The 23104-nt window shown below is 37.6% G+C and overlaps 1 protein-coding gene across 1 annotated transcript in view; it reads left to right on the forward strand.

Annotated features, from left to right (window-relative positions):
* The window catches only part of LOC121294912 (tudor domain-containing protein 7B-like), a 28636-nt gene that overhangs the window by 3092 nt on the left and 2440 nt on the right, over positions 1-23104 (forward strand). The window contains exons 2-16 of the mRNA XM_041219106.1: positions 246-459; positions 3343-3490; positions 4665-4869; positions 11172-11254; positions 12281-12504; positions 12885-13414; positions 13853-14042; positions 14505-14616; positions 15718-15920; positions 17276-17410; positions 18920-19003; positions 19788-19922; positions 20038-20148; positions 21861-22315; positions 22866-23026. Coding sequence (XP_041075040.1) covers positions 253-459; positions 3343-3490; positions 4665-4869; positions 11172-11254; positions 12281-12504; positions 12885-13414; positions 13853-14042; positions 14505-14616; positions 15718-15920; positions 17276-17410; positions 18920-19003; positions 19788-19922; positions 20038-20148; positions 21861-22315; positions 22866-23026 — 2983 coding nt within the window. The 5' untranslated portion in view covers positions 246-252. The remainder of the gene's footprint in view (positions 1-245; positions 460-3342; positions 3491-4664; positions 4870-11171; positions 11255-12280; positions 12505-12884; positions 13415-13852; positions 14043-14504; positions 14617-15717; positions 15921-17275; positions 17411-18919; positions 19004-19787; positions 19923-20037; positions 20149-21860; positions 22316-22865; positions 23027-23104) is intronic.

The raw sequence follows: 23104 nt of genomic DNA on the forward strand, positions 1-23104 counted from the left end.
TCCCAAATTAAGCCAATTTTTGCAGCAACTGCCAAGGATCGAGGACAAACGACTTCAGCTTCACAGTGCAATGGCTAAAGCAATGCCCCCCCCCCCCCGCCAAGATGTCGGCTATGCTAGTGCTAATTTATATAAAAGTTTTTTAAATGGAACATTATTGACCTTTGCATTGGCCTACATTTTTAGTAGCAATGCATTTGTGCAAGCATGTCTTCCCTGCAGTCAAAACAGTTTGTTTTTCACAGGTTGAAGATGCCAGAAACAGAGCTTACAAAGAAGATGCTGCGTGCGGTGCTGCAGTCGAACAAAAATGGGGTGTCCCTGTTGCGGCTGCAGTCAGAGTTCAAATCCCTCACTGGGGAGTTCATCCCACACAAGCAGCTGGGATACCCAACGCTGGAGGCTTATCTCCGCAGTATACCTGCCGTGGTCAAGCTGGAGATCACCAGGTCTGGTGAAGTAAGTAAATGACAACATAAGATCAGCAGCTGAGTTGCAATATAATTAAAAAAAATAAAAAATAAATAAATTTTAGTAATCAAGTACCAATAGTTGTTTTTTGTTAGAAAACCAGTCCTGTTTTGCCAGTACAAAATTTAGGATCAAAATGAATCCATGATGTAAAGTTAAAAACAATAATATAGTTTAAAATCAATACTTGCATACAACTTGCATGTATCCACTTATGGCTGCATATCCTTGCACATAAAACAAGCAATGGCATTTGTAATTTCACTGTTTTGGGTGATCCTTGACACGTTTTATTTTCCGTTCCAGAAACTTGGTTAATGTTATGTTTTGAACTTCTTCTCTGCTCAGATTTAGATTTTACTCTGCCTCTGATATTTTAGTCTCGCAGAAACTCCTGAATATGAAAATCGTATCGAGTAAAGAGATTTATGGCGTTTTCTTGGCGTAGTATTGTGTTCCGACGCTGCTTATACTGAGACAGATGTATTGTCTTGAACATCGCTCTGTCACTCCAAGAAACTCCCACATAGGACTGATGCTGTTTTTAGTGTTCTGCCAGGGCTAAAAGTTACCTTAAGGCAATAGTGAGGATTTGCTAGCTGCCTGGAAAGTGGGTAACAAAATGGTCTTTGGTAGTTGTTTATTCGACTAATAATTATATATAAAAATAAACACCTGCTTACTATTTTTAAATAGACTGAATATCCCAAACAATCATAGTAGGCCTCTGTTTAAATCAAAGTATTTATTGAAACCGCCTTGTGCTCAACTAATGGAGCGAATTCAATTCCTTGTCAATGTGTTTTGTTTTATCCTTTAGTTGTACAAGAATGCAGCCATACCTGTCATTTAAGTATTTGATATGCCGTCAGTACGCTTAACCAGGTTATGTTTCATGGGTGCAAATTAAGTGGTATGAAATTAGCTTCTTATCTGTCTTCAGTTGTTGACTGAGATTTTGTAATTAACAAATCATGCACTCCTATAAAGACAGCGATTTTAAATAAAGTAACCTGTGCCACATTGTCGTTGACTCTGGCATTGTATGAACTTAATTTGTAAGGTTACAATCACAACCCAGCTGTTTTGAAAATGAAAGCAAATTCTAGCACGGTACCGCTATATTTAAAAGGTTCAAGCAATGTGTTATACAAACTGGTTTATTCATAAATACACTGAACAAAAATATAAATGCAACAATTTCAAAGATTTTACCGAGTTACAGTTCATATAAGGAAATCGATCAATTGAAATAAATTCATTCGGGCCTAATCTATCGATTTCACATGACTGGGAATACAGATGTGCATCTGTTGGTAACAGATACCTTTTTAAAAAAAAAAAAAAAAAAGGTAGTGGTGTAGATCAGAAAACCAGACAGTATCTGGTGTGACCACAATTTGCCTCGTGCAGTGCAACACATCTCCTTCACATAGTTGATCAGGCTGTTGATTGTGACCTGTGGAATGTTGTCCCACTCCTCTTCAATGGCTGTGCGAAGTTGCTGGATATTGGTGGGAACTGGAACACGCTGTCGTACACGTCGATTCAGAGCATCCCAAACATGCTCAGTGGGTGACATGTTTGGTATGGGAGTATGCAGGCCATGGAAGAACTGGGACATTTTCAGCTTCCAGGAATTGTGTACAGATCCTGGCGACATGGGACCATGCATTATCTTGCTGAAACATGAGGTGATGGTGGCGGATGAATGGCACAACAGTGGGCCTCGGGATCTCATCAGGGGATCTCTGCATCAAATTGCCATCGATAAAATGCAGTTGTGTTCGTTGTCCATAGCTTATGCCTGCCCATACAATAACCCCACCACCACCATGGGGTACTCTGTTCACAGCGTTGACATCAGCAAACCGCTCGCCCACACGATGCCATACACCCTGTCTGCCATCTGTCCAGTACAGTTGAAACCGGGATTCATCTGTGAGGAGCACACTTCTCCAGCATGCCAGTGGCCATCGAAGGTGAGCATTTGCCCACTGAAGTCGGTTACGATGCCGAACTGCAGTCAGATCAAGACCCTGGTGAGGACGACGAGCATGCAGATGTGCTTCCCTGAGACGGTTTCTGACAGTTTTCTGAAAACTGATTTGCAGAGGTCTAGCACCTACACACATTTTAAAAAAATGATTACATCCCACCCCTATCACTTCTGATTGGCTAGCTGTGGAAGAAGCTGATCTTCTATTGGTTACAAAGAAATGCAGAAATGGAAATCATATAAACTTAAGATATTTACTTTTTTTTTTGTAAATGAGCAAATGAGTGATACTGCTTTCTTGATACGCAAACCTGACAGATTAAATGCAGCTATCTAGTAAAGTTACTAAAGTATTGTGTTGTGTAACTTAATAACACTTTGTGGTCAAGCGTGTACTTATTCAGTAGGTTTTATTTAAAAAAAAAAACAAAAAAAAAAAAAACAACTTAGTTTTACTGTTTAGAAGCATTTCAAGAAATGTGTTTCTTTTGATTTGTGTTGCTAACCTATTTTGCTGTTTACATATTTTTTGAGGGGGGGGGAGTTATTGGACCTGCACAATCCATCGGTTTTTGTGAAACTTAAGTCATGGCAGTGTGTGATATATATAAAAAAAATGTCTATTTCAGTGGCAGTAGTGCAGGGAAAGAATGTTACTGTCCAAAAAAAAAAGCTGTCTGGGTATGAAACCAGGATCACCCTGCTGCAGCAGGGTTCCAGTTAGCCATCCTGGGACAAGGTGTTGGATGAGGAAAAATAAAATGCTGTACACTTTATTCATACATTGCACACCCCTAGAGGCTGCAGTAGGGCACTTCTAAGATTGAAGTTTCTACTGCAGATAACTAGAACTAGTCACGTTTGTTTTTCAGGTGGTGTGCTTTGCAGCTGTTTGTCATGAAACGGTCCACATTGCGCAACTAGTGGCTCGTCAAAGAACCTCAAAGAGGAAAAGTGGTGGATCCTTGGTGGTTAATTGCCAGATGAGGGTGAAGCGGGCGACTCCTTTTATGCCAAATGGTAAGTGTACTGGTAGGTTTACTTGTCATTAGGAGCTGCGCTATTAAGGCTGTCAACTTTTAATGATGGGGAAAACCTCTTTTAGTTTACTACTAAAACCTTTAGAAAATCCATAACCTATAAACTAAAATTGAGCAGCTGTTAATTCTGTCATCTCTCACGTTAGTTTATATTGTGTAACAAACTCAATTACATTCTGATTCATTGTGAAATAATATTGCCTTGAGTGCAAAGACTGGCTATGCATGCGATTTGTTGTTCAATGTATAGAACATACTTGCCGTTCCAGCACCAGTATATCTATACATGCAAGCGCTCGTTAAACTACATGGGGTCCAAGAATCTTTGATATGATGAAAGGAAGTTGAGGCATGTACAAGTCTGAGATGGTATGTTCCAAAGTATCTTTAGGTCCTGTCTTGCTAGTATTGTGACGGGTGGGGGGGTTTGACTATCAAATATAACGATTGGACTCCTCCCTCTCATACTCCAATGTATTTGCTTTACCTAGAAGTCTAAAGACTGCATCTTGATCACACACCTTGATCATACTACAGACTCTTATCAGGTCCTAAACAGACTCACCTGTGGAAATTGCACTGCAATATCAATTCATGAAATAGTTTGGGCACAGAACAACATAAGAAATATCCAATGTCTGTAGGACAAGGTCAGGACCTCAAATAACTGAGCAGATGTTTATACATATTGGATCATTTGTTCTACTTCCATTATAAGAATGTCCTAAAGCTGAACAACATGGCGGTATTGTGTAAACTTGATCAGGAGGTTGTAAGGCATTTGGTTTATCTAGTGGGGAATGACAATGACATGGATGAACAAAGCATAATTTTGGTGTATTTTACCTTGCCTGGCTGCAGATAGTTGACAGTAAACTTAAATGATCTGTTGACAAGATGTCATGTGTTTTTTATTTATTCCTTTTTAAATACAAATGTGGTGGGCATGAGTATATGTCCTTCCTTACATAGAGGTTGAAGCACTGATTTGAATAACAAATGTTAAATTGGATATTTTCAATCTAAGTTAGAATTCCAGCTTAAGTTGTTCAGCACTAACTTGGTAAATTTTAATGGTCAGGAGCTGGGGTTACACTCCTTGGATTTCATAGAAAATCTGATGCAATGTTTTGTTGTGCACAACAAAAATGTAGCAAAACCCAAGACATCATTAAGGCAGCCCGAAAAACTGGACCGTGGTATGAGGCGGCAAACTCCACTGACCACAGGAAACAGAGGAGGCCATGGAGCATTTGGGCCAGCTCTAGGAAGACAACAGACAGATACAAAAATAACTCCCTCATCTCAAGGAAGAACTCCTAATATGCTGTTACATAAACCCCCTGCCATGGGAGACAGGTGAGTAGAATTGAATCTTGGTCTATTGACTTGATAGTACAAATAGGGTAATGGGTGTGCATGACAAGCTTAAATTGCAGGTTAGACTTGTGTGTTGATTTTTAAGATGTACCTGCCCAAGTACAAATGTATATGCCTCAAACAAAACTGATGTATTCAAAAGTGCTTAACCAGCATCAAATGGAAAGCAGTAGCTCTGTTTTAAAAGATTTATATTGGTATTTATTTAGTTAGGGGTGTGTTTTGGGCTGTTTTTTTTTTTTAAAAGGGCAAAATTAAGCATTACGTGTTAGAATATTTTACTATTGCTAATCTACATTAATGATTTAGATTCTGGTATAGTAAGCAAACTTGTTAAATTTGCAGATGACACAAAAGTAGGAGGAGTGGCAAACACTGTTGCAGCAGCAAAGGTCATTCAAAATGATCTAGACAAGATTCAGAACTGGGCAGACACATGGCAAATGACATTTAATAGAGAAAAGTGTAAGGTACTGCACGCAGGAAATAAAAATGTACATTATAAATATCATATGGGAGATATTGAAATTGGAGAAGGAATCTATGAAAAAGACCTAGGAGTTTTTGTTGACTCAAAATGTCTTCATCTAGACAATGTGGGGAAGCTATAAAAAAGGCTAACAAGATGCTCGGATACATTGTGAAAAGTGTTGAATTTAAATCAAGGGAAGTAATGTTAAAACTGTACAATGCACTAGTAAGACCTCATCTTGAATATTGTGTTCAGTTCTGGTCACCTCGCTATAAAAAAGATATTGCTGCTCTAGAAAGAGTGCAAAGAAGAGCGACCAGAATTATTCCGGGCTTAAAAGGCATGTCATATGCAGACAGGCTAAAAGAATTGAATCTGTTCAGTCTTGAACAAAGAAGACTACGTGGCGACCTAATTCAAGCATTCAAAATTCTAAAAGGTATTGACAGTGTCGACCCAAGGGACTTTTTCAGCCTGAAAAAAGAAACAAGGACCAGGGGTCACAAATGGAGTTTAGAAAAAGGGGCATTCAGAACAGAAAATAGGAGACACTTTTTTACACAGAGAATTGTGAGGGTCTGGAATCAACTCCCCAGTAATGTTGTTGAAGCTGACACCCTGGGATCCTTCAAGAAGCTGCTTGATGAGATTTTGGGATCAATAAGCTACTAACAACCAAACGAGCAAGATGGGCCGAATGGCCTCCTCTCGTTTGTAAACTTTCTTATGTTCTTAATGAATACTCAAGATGATGCAAAAGCCTGTTCACTGGTACTTAAAACCTGAGCTGTGTTCGAATACCAATCTAGATGAGGTAAATGACAACTACTTTTCTGAAGGGGTTAATATTTAATAACGCTATGGGCCTTTGCAAATATGTGCCTAGCTAATGCTTTGGCGCACAAAAATGTGATTTTTAGAAGTCAGGTCTATGTCAAAGGGCTAATGCATGTAAAAATTTAGAATTGGGAGTTTTCCTTATGTTAGGCATGTATAGCTCTCCTTCGAACCATTAGCACCCTCGCCGCCTTTTATTATAAATGCTTTCGTGTTTAAATATATTAATGGTATGCAATAACTAGGCATGTAAGTTATTTGTGATGTAGTTGTCTCCTTCAAGGTCAGCCTGAAGCAGTTGGCAGATGTCTGAGGCGAAATAGTTCCATACATTGTGTGTCAGACAGGCTCAGAAAAGACACATGATTTTTAAATATTTGGGAATGTCTCCTCCTCTGTCTGGCCACGTAGAAATGTATTATTTCTTAGCAGATGCCCTTATCCAGGGCGACTTACAATTGTTACAAAATCACAGTACAAAGTATCGCATTAATTGAGTGCGCACTCCATATTTATCTCTTTCTTCCCTTTGCCTGCTTGCCTGGTAGTTTCACCGGTATTTATAGTAGAGCTTGTAATTTTGTGTAGTTTGGACCTGGTTTTCACTTGCCAACTGAAACGCAAACACTGTTGATGGTTTCCTGAATCACTACATTTATGTAAATGAGGACACTAAGTTCAGCCCATGTCGAGCGCTAACGCTGACTTGCCGAGTGGGCAGTAAAACACTTTCTGAATCACATAGATGGGCAAAGTGTGTTTGCCCACATGTGCACTTGATTCTGGTGCGCAAACATGTTTTGCGATTTGCCTTTGAGTTTCGCGAACATTGCTAAATAGGGCTAAATCTGTGTGGTGTGTTTTTTTTTTTTGTTTTTTTTTTTTTTTTTTTTTGTTTCCCTGCAGCTAAACCAATGTAAATACACTTTTCTTTATCGGACTGTATGCCCAGAAAGCAAACTGGCAATGTAAATCGGTGTTCAGCAGCTGTTTTGTTAACTTCTGAATGGGAGTGGAGCATGTGGTTCAACTATTCATTTGCCAATTCAGCATGCTGTGCAAGCACACATTTGAAAATCTGCCCTGCCCAGCAAAACAATTTAGGCCTACATCATCTTGCTGCTTTGTGTAGTATTTGGGTACTGGAGAAGGTCACACAAAGACAATGGAGAAAATACCCTACATTTCATAATTGAGGGACAGGCTCAGAGTATTGGAATAGCCTGATAATCCTGCCTTTTATTGTAGATTAGCTATTATGTGAGGGTATGAGTATATAATGACTGTGCAAAGCAGCAGCAGAATGAACTCTGCAGAGTTCACAGACAATTTTAGTTCAAAATGTGGCATTGTTAAAAATCCCTTAATTTAGCAAGGCTTGAACTTTTCCAGCCACGAGGCATCGGGACTAATGGATGACCCAGTATAATGTTTACTGATAGTTCACCAAACATGCAGAGTTTGTGTTGCAGTGTGTGTTTAATATATTAAATGCGGGAAGACAAATCAAGCATCTATATCAAGAAACAAATCTGACTTAAATTCTTCAGAGCGGATAATCTCCTTGTATGCTTGAATATATATGAATTAATCAGTTTTAAACGTAAACTCGATCTTTCAATCTCTTGTAGTCATTTTTATGTTGAATATATTTCTTTGTTAAAGTGGCACCAGAAGAATACAGTGTTTAGTCCATGAGCCAAGACCTTAAATTTCAATCGGGAACAGCTTGGTGGCACATTCTAGTAATGTTTTTTTTTTAATAGGTGTATGTCGCCTAGATGATTTTTACATGATTTTACGTGATAACCTTTGCAGAATGGTAGCTTTTTAAAGTGGTGGTAATCAGCTGCTTAATAGACAGCTGACAACAAGTGACTTTTTTGCATGGTTGCCATTTAACACAAGATGTTCATAGTGTATTTAACCTACTGAATTAACTTCATGAGCATACATAATTACATAATACAGAATTACAGTTGGGTAGGGAATGGTTCCTGTAGTCATGGCATTCACATTAAGTGAAGAGAAACTTGCCATTTGTGTTAGATACAACAGTCTTATACTTGTCTAACATTTAATTGTAAACTTGTAATATAATTTTATAGAACAATAAACTATTGTTTATACATCATAATTATCATTGTTAATCGGTGCGTTTACATGAGCATAAGAATTACAGTATGTTTTGGAAAAGTAATTCCGATATCAAGTCATGTAAACAGTTTTTGGAAAATGTTTTGGAATATTCCGAAAGTCAGTTTTTGGAAAACAGCACCTAGAAACTTCAGTTTTAAATTCCGAAAACTGTGTATCATGTAAACACACTTCGGAAAACCTTATTGAAATAGCATACTGCACATGTGCCCACTTTGACCCTTTTCTCCTGCACGTGGTTTTAGAAAATGAAAATAATCTTATCAGTCTGCATGCATCCATTTGTCTAGTTAGGGATAAAGTAATACATTTGTTAGTCTGTATGTAGTTGTTAATAGCCCATAGTGAAGCAGTAAACTTTTTTCCAGTTTTAAAATGTGATAGTTTGAAATGTCTGCTAAAGAAACTGGTATTGTAGAACAGGATGAGCTGTTGGAAAGGCTGATTTCTGATTTCCCACACTGTGCATAGAGGTATAATAATCTTTGAATTGAAGACCTGACACTTCGATAAAGCACTTGAGTTACTGGATTGGTCTGTTCGGTTACAGAAATGTCCGGTCTATTTAAATTGTATAAGCTACGACAGTACTTGGCATGAAAAAATATCCTGCGTTTTCTGAAAACTTCAATCCATGAATACAGTTGAATTCTAATTTGAGCTTTTCTATCGTTAATCATGTAAACACAGAAAAGTGACATTAAGAGTCAGTTTTCTGATTCAGTTTTCGGAAAATGCTTTGTCATGTAAGCCATCTTTGCAAGGTGGAAGCCAACGAGTCAGTTTTTCCTCTTTGCACAGAGCTGGTACCAAAGTTCATTAACATCCGATGTTGGGCATTCACACGACAGGTGAATGATTGCAAATTCTCCAACCGCTCTGGTGAAACTTCCCAAGACTTTAGGTGAACTTGGACAGTTTGTTCTTTCTGCAAGTTAGAGTGCTATTATCTTTGCTTTGCTAGGAGGGTTCCCCTTCAAGTCTGTTAACCCTTTGCAGTCCTGTGTCGGACCAGGTCCGACATTACAATTTTCCCTTTCCCGTCCAAAGTCGGACCTTGTCAGACATCATCAAAAAGACGTAAAGCACAGGTCTCTAGTCGTTTTTTTTTTCTCCAGAAAAAGCAGAGGGAAAACCTTTCAATGGTACAGAGTAAGACCGTTTAGGAGACAAATAAAACTGAAAAAAGGGGCATATCTCTTGGGCCCCATCCACTACGTGTGAAAATAAATTGGATTGGACGTGCCTGACAAGTGCTGAATAAATGGACTGCAAAGGGTTAATCTTGGTATGTCTGTTATCCTATTATGTGCTTTGAGGAGGTCATCAGCCACATATTGTGGGGCTAGCTGACTGGTGGAAAGACTTGACAATTTTGATTGATCCAGTTATTCTTAGCAATATCAGCTAAAGCGCCTGCTTGGTCGTCTTGAACCCGAGGCGTCTGAATGAGTTAACTTGGAACCTTTCAGCTGTGTAGTTTTACCCAACTGCTTTAGGCATGTGCAATGATATCACCGTGTAACGATTGTATTTTTTTTTTTTTTTTTTTTTTTTTTTTTTGATTCCTGGGTAGTAAGTGTTATTTCCTAATTGCTTATGCCTCAAAAGTATAGAAAATGGCTATTATTCCCCACAAACTTTGCTTTTGTGACCAGGACAGTGATATTTCAAAATATCACTATTTCCAATGGGAAAACGGGCAAATGTCTTTTTTCTTTCACATAGCCAGAAAAAAACAACATGAATCCAAATTAACATGTATTCATACTAAAGTAGTACAAAAATGACTACAAAAGATTTAGAAGTGAGACTATTTACAGTATAATCGTAAATCTTGAAAAACTACTCACTTCTAAATCTTTTGTAGTCATTTTTGTATTACTTTAGTATGAATACATGTTAATTTGGATACATTTAGGTACTAGTAGTACCTGCTGACTGTACCTGGTTTGAAACTAAATCCCTTGGTACCACCTGGAGTTGGTGTCCTTGATTTACTGTCTCCTTATTTGCCATATCTACTGAAATTTTTCCAAAGGGATTCCCATCTGCATGGGGAATCCTCCATTTTGAACATGGGCATGAGCATTTGGATGGCTTGGTGTAACTCATCTGGTTGTAGTAGACTGGCAAGTAGCATACGTAGTTCATCTGATCATCATAGGCAAAGCTCCGAGGAATCCTTGCACAGGTAAATGTTAGGTGTAACATCTAGTCTCCTTCCCTTGATGCCCACAGCAGTCCAACATAATGTCGACCATATTTGTTTTGGTAGAAGTCCACATACAATGTTCATGAAAAGAAAGCAGAATATTGAATAAAATGTAAAAGTTCAAACCTCAATAAAACAGATCAGCAGTGAGACAAAGTGTCCAAAAAATGTACATAAAAATAGGTAGTATGTTGACCTTATACCCTGGATGACCCAAACTAAATTAGACTTTTTTCCATTGGGGTCCACATAGGACATCCAGAATTCTGTTAAATGTCTGTTGCCACCATCTTGTAATTGAGGTACGTCTCAAGTAAAATCAGTTTTTTGTATGATTGATCATTTTAGCGCTGCTTAAGAGATTTCTCTCTACTGCTAATTCTACTACTAATAGTAATCTGCTTATTCATATAATCGTCAGAAGCAAATCTGTATAATGAGTGTTGCCACTCCCGGTGGTACAGACTTTCGCTCTGACTTATGGACTATTTGTATTTGTAGTTTACTATAATGAGAGGCAAAGAACATAAGCATAACCAACTTCTCTATGAAGTTGTTGATCATCTTTTGAGTGTCAGTCAGTTTTGTTTTTTGTTGTAGATCAGACAAGAGATTGACTCTCCCATCTAGACTTCAAAGGGAGTTCCAGGTTCACCTTTCCAGAAACCCCCAGCAATCAAACGGTATGTGATTTAGTGCGTCTGCAGTTCTGTCATTTTTTTTATATATATATATATAGTATTCACCTATCGATTTGGTTTTACATTTTTATATAAACATTTGTAAGTATGCAAAACTAGATACAAATGCAAGCCAAGATAACTAGAATGAAAATGTGTTACAGTACACGACTCAATAGAACACTGTCAAATTTGTTCTTACGCTTTTAGTAGGTCATTTTAAAGTGTGGGAAAATAAAGAAATTTATAGAAGCATTAGTGAAATGTTGATATTACGGCATCTCTACAGCTCAGGCGGCATAGTGTTGATATAGTAATTGTAACTGAAGTAAACTGATGAATGTGTGGGGTCAAGGAAAAGAATGCTTTTCAGAATATGATTACTACACTTCTGAAATATCCCATCTTCAGATAGCAGTTTTTTGTTTGGGTGCTTTAAAGATATGCTGCACAAGTCCATTGAGAGCCGGAGCTGTAACTTTTTTTATAATTGTAGAGCTGGATTTTGTTTCGGTATATTTTGATAAATGTTTAATTTTATTTATTTTCCTCACTTTATTAATGACATTGAAGCTTAAGGACAACACATTCTGGCAGAATTGTGTTTCTGTGTGTTAAGTGTTCCATAACGTGCGTTTCAAAAACAGCTGAGCTGTTAATTTTTGGAGATTGTGCTTTTGTACTAATACAGGTACAGATTTCCCATATTGATTTATTTCATGTATTGACTCACTGTAAAGTGTGTGAGTTTATTTATTCTGTCTATAAAAATAAGAGCTGTATTTTTTTTTTTCTGCAGGGGTGACTTGTTTAGACAACCTGGCTACAGTAAATGTTGTAGGTGTAACCTGATTTCAAACTCCAATTTTGAAAGAAAAAAAAAAAAAAATCCTTAAACCAACACAAGCAGACAGTCCTTCAGTTCCTTTCCACTGCTCGTTGTTGCTATACTCGTGCAACCTGGTGAGCCCATTATAATAATGAATTGCTTCTGTGTACATATTAAACTGATTTCTTTTTCAATCTAAGCTTCAGCTAACTTGAATGAAAGCCATAGTCCTGTGAGCCGTAGCACTCCTCCGTCCAACAGCTATAATGTTCAGTTGGTCCAGACTCGTCTGAAAGAGATTCTGAGAAAATTCAGCAATGGGATTTGGGTTTCCAAGCTGCCACAGCTGTATAGAAAGTTGTACAATCAGGAGCTGCCTACTGATGCAATGAAAGAGCTGGAACACTGGACCCAGATTTGTACAGTAAGTTTTAACAATTGCCTTCATGTATGCATACCCTGTGTAGTATGAACTAATACTAACTATATGCCTAAGTATGCCTAAACTAACTTTCAATATATACATTTATTTTACATCTGTCTTACAAGTTGTCATCGGAATGCCTTTATATTCATCAAATGGAAGTATTGACAGTTCCTCTAAAACTTCAAATTAAATAACTGCACCAGATTAAGGGTTGGAACACTTGGTTTGGATAAATGTATGTTAGAATAAGTACATTCGTCAAGATTATGGCTAATCGAGGTCTGTTACCAGTGGACATCAGGGGAGCTACCTGGAATAGGGGTACAATTTTACTGGCCACTAAAGTGCTGTGAACTCAACACCTTTCTACCTTCCAGGTGGAAAAACCCTGTACTAGTGGTCTTTCGGAGCTGCTTCTATACCCAGCCAAGACCCACGCACAAACCAAAGCAGCTTTGAGCCAAGACAGAACATTGCCTGTTTTTGAGAAGCCTTCTCCCACACATACACTGCCTCCAGTAACCAGCAAACCAAGAGTGCCTCCAGACATTAAACTAAAGGTGGCTGAGCTACTTGTAAAATACAGCAGTGGTCTTTGGGCCAGTGCTCTACCCAAACTGTTTAAGGACGTTTACAAACTGAAGTTCCCAGAGTTTCTCCTAGATGACCTATCGCTGCTGAGCGATGTTTGCACAGCAGATTACCCCATGCCGGACAACACCAAGAAGGCTATCCTTTATGCCAAGGTGGCTGAGGATGAGAACCAGAACCAGGTGAAACTCGAGGTTACTGAAACTGCACTTCAGAGGCTCAGCAATTTGACTGTGCCACCACTGGTCATCCCAAATGAAGAATATCCTTCTGTGCTAGTAATGGAATCCAGCAGTACCAATGAAGTCCTACTTAGGCAAGCAACTTTAATTGTGTGTTTTTTTTTTTTTAATTTTGATGGTTTACTTTTATTGATTCATAACTCGAAAGAGCTGCAAAAGTTTAAATTTCAGGGTTGTGTTTCTGGCCAGACCTTATGACTCGTATTGGGAACTGTTGATTTTAATATAGTATGATCCATATACAGTACAGTTGGTTATGTTATTTAATGCTGTTTACCCAATCAATTGTGTGAGGGGATTTGCACTAGATAGACCTACACATAAGATCGGTGATAAGGTAGATGATTTACGTGGGTGTAAAACCCAAATGTTTAATTTTACATTCAAAAGCTATTACAATTATTTGATCAAAATGAATTTCATTGAACTTTTAATTAGATTTTTTTTTTTATAATTTATTTAATTGAGAAATTTGCTCTACTTTAGGTTTATAATTTTATTTATTGTTGCAGGTACATTGGGGAGGGTTACTCGCAATCTCAAGAAGCACTTGAGGATGGCATGAGAGAATTTTACAGCCAGCATAATGAAAAAATGGTCCTGCACACTCTGGCTCCTGGGCAGCTGGTAGCAGCTCGAGCAGAAGAGGAGGATGAATTTTTACGAGCCAAGATTTGTGAAGTAACGGGAGACAGGGTGAAGGTAAAGGCAAGGTTTCTTAAACTGCTTTTGTAAACAGAAACAGAAACCCTTTATCCTGAGAGTAAAGTCAAATCTTTGAAAAGGGAGTTAAGGAGACAATACAATTTCTGTAGGATGCTTTATTGCTGAAGCTACTTTAATATTGGCAATCCCAATATTTTGTTTTGTATCCATTTAAAAATCAAATGAGAATCCGAAGCACACACTGCAGTGACAGTTTAATGTATAGTGCCTTGCACACCTTGCTGAGCTTAACCTGCCAACTACTAACCAATATTTTCCAGCAGGAAAACCAGTTGTGTAATTTTAGACAATCCTATTGTGTTTTGTTTGCCTTGCTTGTGAAATTGGAATGTTGCTGAAGTTACATGCAACTTGGTGCCTTTATGACCTCTAGAGAACCTTTTTATAGTGGATTACATTGGTGTTTTTTTGTATCTAAGTACATTTCTTTGCTTTAAGGTCTACTATGTGGATCATGGATTTTTTGAGGTTCTCAGCAAAAGCAAGCTCCGTGAACTTGATGACCAGTTTTATATGTTGCCCTTTCAAGCTTCAAAATGCAAATTGGCAGGTAAGTTCAATTTAGATGACCTGAGTGAAATATACTATTCTGTTCTACACTTAAACAATGAAAGAGTATGTATTATAATAACTTTTTAAATATTCTATGCCATACCAAAAATATCCTGTTTTGATTTAATTGGTGGTTTCACAGACCCCTTTCAGCACTAATCTTTGAACCAAGGTAAACTATTGATGTGAATCTGGGACTGTAAAACCTTCGGTAGGTAATTCAGAACTAGGTGTTTGTTTGATACCAATGCGGAAGGGTGTAATTAAAAAAAGGAACCATTTTATTGAGAGCGAACAAGACCCAAAATATATATTTACATGTGTTTATACACCACCTCAGACTGGGACCTAAGAATCCCACAAGGTTCCAGTGGGACTTGACTGCTTGTTAATATAGTGCTAAGATTAATTTAAAATGCGACTCCTGTACAGAGCATTAAAAGAAACACACTATTGTTACACTATTTTGGGGAAAAAAGGTATATAAATGATGGACATTAACAATGTTTTGTTTCTTTTTAATCACTCGATCATTCATCCTTCACCATGACACGCTTGAGTGACTGTGACTGAAGCATATGCACCTAATTAGTGAGAGGTGATTGGAGTGATTTCAGCTGTTTAATTGCAAGCTTGAGTAAAAGCAACAATAAAAAAAAATCACAGAAAAAAGTGCCACATCTGTTGAGAGCAGCACCTTGTAATCGGCATGTTGGAGGCTGGACTAGGGCAGCATACTGTGGCTCGCAGTCTTGGGCGCTCACAGCCAGCCATTTCAAACCTGACGAGACTATATAACCAGACGTACTCTGTCAATGACAGGCCATGCACTGGGAGACCAAGACAGACGGATCATTTTGCAGCATCTTTTGTGATGTCAGTTAGTCAGCAAAATAAAGTCGCTGTACCTGCTGTAAAACAGTTTGTCATTTTTCGATCACATCTAGAGAATTTTATCCAAATATAAGTGAAATTTCTTTTGATGCTCAAATATTTGATATGTTTTCTTTTGATTCTCAGTATATTTATAAAGAATCATCACAAATGCCTTTCTGTGATTTTTCAAGCTTGTAACTTTGAATTTTGAACAATCTTTTAGGGCTTGAACCATTCAGTGAGGAGCCTGCAGTAATGAAAGTCTTTGAGTCCCTAGCCTGTGGAAAGATATTATTGGCCGAAATTTTAGAGAGACATGAGGTGCCTCTTGTTGTCCTGTATGACACGTCCCAAGATGATGATGTTAACATTAATGCAGCCTGCCTGAAGGCTTTGCAGGACAAAACTCTGGAAAACAGTCTGAAGGTATTTTGATGACCATTAATGTAATATTAGTGGATTTTAAATATCCTGTACCCAGGGTTTATGGAATAGTGTTATGAATCTGATGCCATTGTCGCTCCATGTTGTAAACTAGTGGATAGCTAGAGCCAATATGGCATACATAGGGACTCCCTTTTATAACCACCTGTACTCCTATATAAAAATTATTTGGATTAGGTTTTTAGAATGAGGTGAACCTGGTTTATGGGCTTAGAAATACCATTGATCCTGCAATAATTTACGGTTTAACAGTATTCTTTGGCTATGTCATGTTAAGTGGGGAGCAGAATTTAAGTTGAGAGCTGAGACCAGTGTTTTATGTTAAGTTGACCTTGCCCTCAACCCTAGAGGGTGCTGATAATGCATGGAACACCCAGTTTCCACTGCCACAAGCGGGTCAGGAGGGCCCAGGCCCTCCCTGGCCAGAGCATTAACTTTTTTTCCAAGCTGTGAAATTTTGGCCTCAAGACATCTGAATCCGACCCCGGGCTGAACAAGAATGTTTCAGTCAAGGTTTGCAGTGATAGGTACTACTTGATCGTCTTAAACCAGTTAAGAAATTCTAACTGTCATGGTAACTTTGTAAATGACAATACTAATGTGTATAGATAGTAAGTGGTAAAGAGTAGTGAGCTAGCAATTTATATATAAATTATAAAAAATTACACATCGTTTTGAAACAGGCAAGTGGCTTTTAAAAGATCTGGAAATATTTTTCCATTTTAAATTGTAGCTGTATGTATTGCTCTATCTATCCATGATAAACACAAAAGAGAAACTCCTACTAGTTTATATAACAGCAGTCATTTACTTTTATAAATGCAGTTACCATATTTATTCAAACTTGATGCACTTTTTAAACCAATTTTCCTTCTAAAATGGCCTGCATCTTAAATTCAAGATTGTGATGTGTCTATTTAAAATCAGTAGCATTGAAAAGGTCTTGATGTTACTTTGCTAGTATAGTGCTGCCTTTTATTTGGAATTGCTGTTTGTTTTGTCAATTTTGCTATAAGCTGTGCTCCACACCTGCTCGGGCAGTGGAAACTCTACTCAAATGTGCACTAGAAAGTTGTAGTTCATTTATGGTAGCACTGCATAAAGAGAGCAAAGGTGAAATTGCTAAAATAACTTTTAAAAACAGTAATTTGTGCTCATGAGCCTAAACACATTGGGATTGGGATCAATTCTGCAGGTGACACAAATTGTATCCAAGGCTTTAAAATAGGCATTTGAAATTTGCAGTCCTTTCCCTAGCACATGCAGTAAACACATTTGGGGCACGGTTAAACCATAAGATTTGCGAGTATGACCTTCTGTTTGTTTTTATTTTGCAGGCCAATAGTGTATATACAAACATCAGTGTGACGAACGTTTGTTCGGATGGAACCATTTACTGCCAGTTGCTTTCAAAGGGTCAGGCAAGACTGAATGAAGTCTTGGACAAAACAGAAAGCTACTTCCGTTCCCGGGTAAGTGTGCCATAGGGATTAAATTAATGCCTGCCTGCTTGAGATGATTAAGTAGATAGTACGTAATAGGGTTTCAGGGGATAATGTGGAATTATCCTGGAATTGCTTTTTTTTTTTTTTTTTAAATCCATTGTACAGCACAGTTTTATGAATCGTGATTTGTTGAATGTCAATTACAGTTCCTGTTTTAAACTAATAAAGCAGTGACCATGTACAGTACATCAGATTTTTATCAAGTAGTTAAGTCTGTAAACACATTTCTGTTAATTTAATCTTGTACATTTAAAAATGAAGTGCAATTTACAGATTTTGTGTAATGTTTTCAGAATGCCCATCTTGCATAAAAAAAACCCAGCTGAAACCCAACTATTTAGGGTACTCTCAATTTACACGCCACTGTATCAATATACAATACGTGCAAATTAAAATTTACAGGAAAAAAAAAAATTCTGAACAATTGGTTCAAAGCACTTCACAGACCAGTGCTATAAAAATACTCACCATGGAACACTTGATTTAAATATGCATTACTACAGTACTAAATATACTACTGTGAATTACAATGGATAGAATTACAGTACAAGGAGAAACTTGCCTGTACAATATATACAAAGGTCGGCTTCCAAATGGTTCCCTTTTTGCAATAAATGTTGAACATTCTCTCTACGTGAAACCTCACTATTTTGCAACTGCAAAACAACCACTTATTTTACAAAGATTTAACAACTCTAGGGCAAATTATATTTCCAAGTATTCCTAAAAATACAACTATCAAATTTGTTCTGGTAATAAAATAATGATTTGGATCGCATTGAGGAGTTTGGTGATAAACGAGTGATCAGGAGAGGATTTATGTGTATAAAAAAAGTATATGAAAAATACAGTGAACAAGGGGTGGGGCTTGGTTGGAGATACAGTACTGTGTCCTTTTGCGATTCAATGCCTTTTAAACCTGTTTTACTCTGAAATATTTTAAACAGTGCTTGTAAAATAAACACCGCTTCTGAAAATAGTGGACCTGACGCATCTGACAAGTGCTGAATAAATGGACTGCTAAGGGTTAATTAAGTTATGTATGTGGGATGCATTTGGACCGCCGCCTTGCTGCTGAAAAGGGGTTAATTTACAAGAGCTGTCATTTTGTATTTGAATAATTGTTATGTTAGTTATAAAATGAAGATTTCAGATCACACTGTTTGCATATACATTCTAGATATGAGCCGGGGTTACTGACTGTTATTGAATGAGGTTTAACTTATTTTTTGTTTGGCTGTAAAAGTCTGCAATTTTTAAAGCATTCATGTCAAATCAAGGTACTGCCGTCTCGATTTATATTGTGGCCTAATCAATAGCCCAATGCTAGTATTGTGATATATTGTGGGTACTGGTGTATCACTCCACACTAATATCAATTAACCTGAATTTGTTCACTTAACTTTAATAATATATTCTGTATAGGATATTTTTAAATTGATACATGACTTCTAAGGAAATATGCTCTCTTCGCAGGTTACCTCTGAATTCTTGGTCTCCCAGCCATTTTGTGGCAAATGTTGTGTGGCTCGCTATAAAGGAAAATGGTCTCGGGTGGAGGTGAGTTGTATGATGCATTGTATTCGGTTAGGCTGTGTTAACCACTTTAGAGTTCATCAGGATCATCCATAGTTTTAGAGAAGTAGTCCTAAATAAACTTGGTTGTAAAGCTAAGCAGAAACAAAACATTGAGCAGCTAAAGTATTTTTATCTGCTTTGTTTTATTGCAATGTTATCGAATACTGGCTCTGATATTCTGGTCTGTATTGGCAACTGTGCGAGTCCTGGTATATCTAGTTCGTCTAACTATAGCCTTCGCGTTGAACCCTGCTCCAGGCACTTCCTGCCAGATGAATATTTGGGTTTGCATATTTATTGTAAATATGGCGATTTGTTTCAAATCATGACTATATAGCATACACCCATGATACAATGATATACTAATTAAAAAAAAAAAAAAAAATTAAATCCTGTGTGTGTTTGCTTGAATTTACCTGTACATTCCTTAAATGTCAGATAAGCGCAGTTCTGCAATATGGAAGTACTGATGTAAGTAAACAGAACAGTTGGTGTGCTCAGATTCTCCCCATGCGTTTCCAAATGCTTTTGTAAACTGGACAGTCTTTGTTCAGAGCATGACCAAGACCACTTGACAAAATGTGTATTTAATTACTTTTTTTAATGTATTAATTGCTAAAACAGAAGTCAGCACTGTATGCAAACAGGTAAGACGTACAGTGACAATCATAACTGCAAAGCTAAAATATATTTTTGGGATTGTAAAGTGTTTTTATATACATTTCTCAGGGAGACGTGGTATACAATTTGATTTGTTTATTTTTAGATTACAAACCTGCATGGCAGTAGAGTAGTGGACATCCTGTTCATTGACATCGGTGTTCCAGCATCTGTGGAGGTGGTAGAACTCCGGGAGATCCCACCTCTGTACCTCCAGGAGCTGCTCTCCATTCCACCACAGGTAATGCCACTTAATGGCATTACAATGTTGTTGGTCTAACCTATTTTATTTGTTTTAAACCTAATTACTGTAATGTATCCAATATTTTTTTGTTTTTCCCCCTACCTATCCTTAGGCAATAAAGTGCTGCCTGGCAGATCTGCCGGTCAGTGTTGGTTCATGGACCCCAGATGCAGTGCTCTGGCTGAGAGATGCTGTGTTGAACTGCAGTGACTGCAGCATGAAGGTAATACATTGGCGGGTGTGTGTTTATTGACACTCGCTTATCCGATATAAAATGTTGACTTCAGTGATGGTTAAACGAGTGTGACGCATATCTGATTGTCGTTTTTGCCCGTTCCAGCCCTTGTCTTTTTTCAGGGAACACAGGTGCAATGTCAAATACATCTGAAAGGACTGTGTTAAAATAAGTAGGCTTCCATTTTTAGATGTAATGTAGTTAGTTTTGTTAGTACAGTATTATTTTCAACAGATGTATTAATATTTTTTTTTTGGGGGGGGGGGGGTGTATCGCTTGCCAAGAGACTACTGTTTGTAATCGGGGTTGGCTGACTTAAAATGATTTTTTTTTTTTCATATACTAGCTATTTCTCATATGTTTTTAAAAACATTTTTATTAATATCTTAAACTCTTACTGTCTGTAAACTAAAACTCTTTAGGGCTGTATTCTGATCACAGCACAAATGCAAGTGTGAGCGCTGCTTCCCCCGATTCTGTGGCTCATTAAATGGTATTCTGAAGACCTGTCTTGCACTGTTATAGCGAGCATAAAATGTAAGACAATGCAATTTAGCAAAAGATTTAAAAAATAAATAAATCACAAGTTTCCATAATTAACAGTATCCAGAGTCAGTATTCAAAATTGCAGGATATTGCAGGTGTTTGAGGCCCCAATATCAGTTTCACTTGGAACTGAATGCACAAAAGCAACTAAAGGTAACAGATTAAATAAAAATTTCAGAACACAGTATCAAAGTGTTAATGAACTTTTACATTACTGTAGCTTGTCTTGTTCGCATTGTTTTTACTGCATTTTTCATCCTGTGAAATTGGAGGAAGCACTGTGTAACTGCACAAACACGCTGATTTTCCATGGGGGAGGGGGGGACAAAACCAAAAAAAATAAAGGCGGTCTGTGACGGATAACCAGGTGCATTGTAACATTGAGGAGATTGGCTTTTGATGACAGTGTCGGAAATAGTGTGCGATGCGTAACTGCATTCATTTGTGTGTGTGAAAAAAAAAAATATATATATATATATATATGGGTATTTATTTTAATACAGGGTCGGTAAAACACGACGCAAGTTTTGTATTTATATATCTAAACACTGTGCTAGACCTGGTATGTAAAGTCAAAAACAGCTTTCCATAAAGGATGTGACTTTGAAAGATTTCAGGTATGTAGCTTATTAACCAGAAGATGCAAAAAAAGCACTTGGAATCTTTAGGGTGGGGTGTGTTTTGATTTGTGGAAGCAGAAGGAATGTTTTGGTGTATTCATTCTTCCATTCAATGCAGTGCTTGTTTCACTTTGTGTAACCAGGAAGTTCTAAACATCTCTTGCAAAGGCTGCTCTGAGCAATTTTATTTATTATCCTACATATAGGCATTGATTCTAGCAAGAAAAGAAGGAAAATAAGTCTGAAGACTCTTAAATTACTGATTGGTTCATAGTGCTGAACTGGCAGCGGCTTTCTGTATTCTGACTGCGTCACTTTGGAAATATTTTTACTGTTAACTTGGTAGTTGAAACAGGGCTATTTATCTTAAATATAACTTGAGATATTGCACAAGGTAAATCGGTTTGTCACTTCAAAAACAAATTTGGATGTATAGGGGATATTGGGGAAGCACTTTGAGGACGTACCCGGTACGTTTAGTGGCACAAATTAGGTTGAACCTTAATTTTAACTTTTTTTTTTTTTATTCTCCAGATTGTCAAATGGGATGAAGCCAAGAGACAGGTGCACATTTACCTGTTTACGACCAAGAATTTCTATGACCATGAAAGCAGCATCAATTTCCAGATTGCTGACACTGACTTATGGAAGCACCAGAAAGATGTCTTCTTGAGCAGTAGCTCTGTGAGTCTGAAGAAAGAAAGTAGCCCAATCTCTCAGCCCAAGACAGCAATGCCTGAAGCTGGCGATTGCCAAATTGCTGAAATTTCCCAGCTCCCCCCACTACTGGCTTTGCCACAGCCCGGTCAGAACCTGGATATTTACGTTTCGGTTGCTTGCCATCCTGGATATTTCGTCCTGCAGCCCTGGCAGGATCTGTATAAACTGGAGGTTCTGATGGGAGAAATGATCCTGTATTACAATAAAATGGATGCAAAGCCCATTCACATTGAAAAGAACCAAATATATGCTGCCAAAGTGGAAAACAAGTAGGTTGTCTTTTCAAATTTCTGAAATTAAAAAATGTTATAGTACAGAATGTACTCCTCATGTCTGTGGTTAAGCATCCAGATGTTCATTCAATTGTTCATCAAGGGCAATTTTTAAATGTGTTCTTTTTGTTGAATCAATAGACACAACTTAGAAATCTTAACTTTTATTTGGGATCTGCAATCCCATTATTGTTCAATGGATGGTGCTGTTGTGTAAATTATGGTACGCAAACCCATTTTCATGGCCTTGACCAAGCTGCTCAAGGATGTTTTTATTTGTGCGTGTTTGGTTTAAAAAGTTTACTGTATTTTTATATATTTTGAAATGACACTAGGCAATATAACCAGTATATGTCATTTTTTTTTTGTTTGTTTTTTTTTTTTAGGAAAGGCTCGCCAAAGTATTGTAGTACTGCTGGTAGCACAGCAGCAGCATGTGTCATCAGCACTGATAGTATTTTTTAAACATTGTTTGCTAAACCATGGTACATGCAGAAAATGACATTTTAATATGCCTTACAGATGCAATGCTGAATTTGTTTTACAGCTGGCATCGTGTACTTGTGAAAGGAAAGCTAATTAACGACCTGGTATCTGTATATGAGCTGGACTATGGCCGACATGAGTTGGTGAACTGCACGAAGGTGCAGCCCCTGATTGAGGAGTTCAGGCAGTTGCCTTTCCAGGGAGTCACAGCTGAACTTGCTGGTAAGTGATTGCACATTCATTTTTTATATTTCCTGAGGTTGCTACACCTAATTCCTTATCTTTAAATGTTAAGATGTG

Source organism: Polyodon spathula, chromosome 2, assembly GCF_017654505.1.
Source record: "Polyodon spathula isolate WHYD16114869_AA chromosome 2, ASM1765450v1, whole genome shotgun sequence".
Taxonomy (NCBI): Eukaryota; Metazoa; Chordata; class Actinopteri; order Acipenseriformes; family Polyodontidae; genus Polyodon; species Polyodon spathula.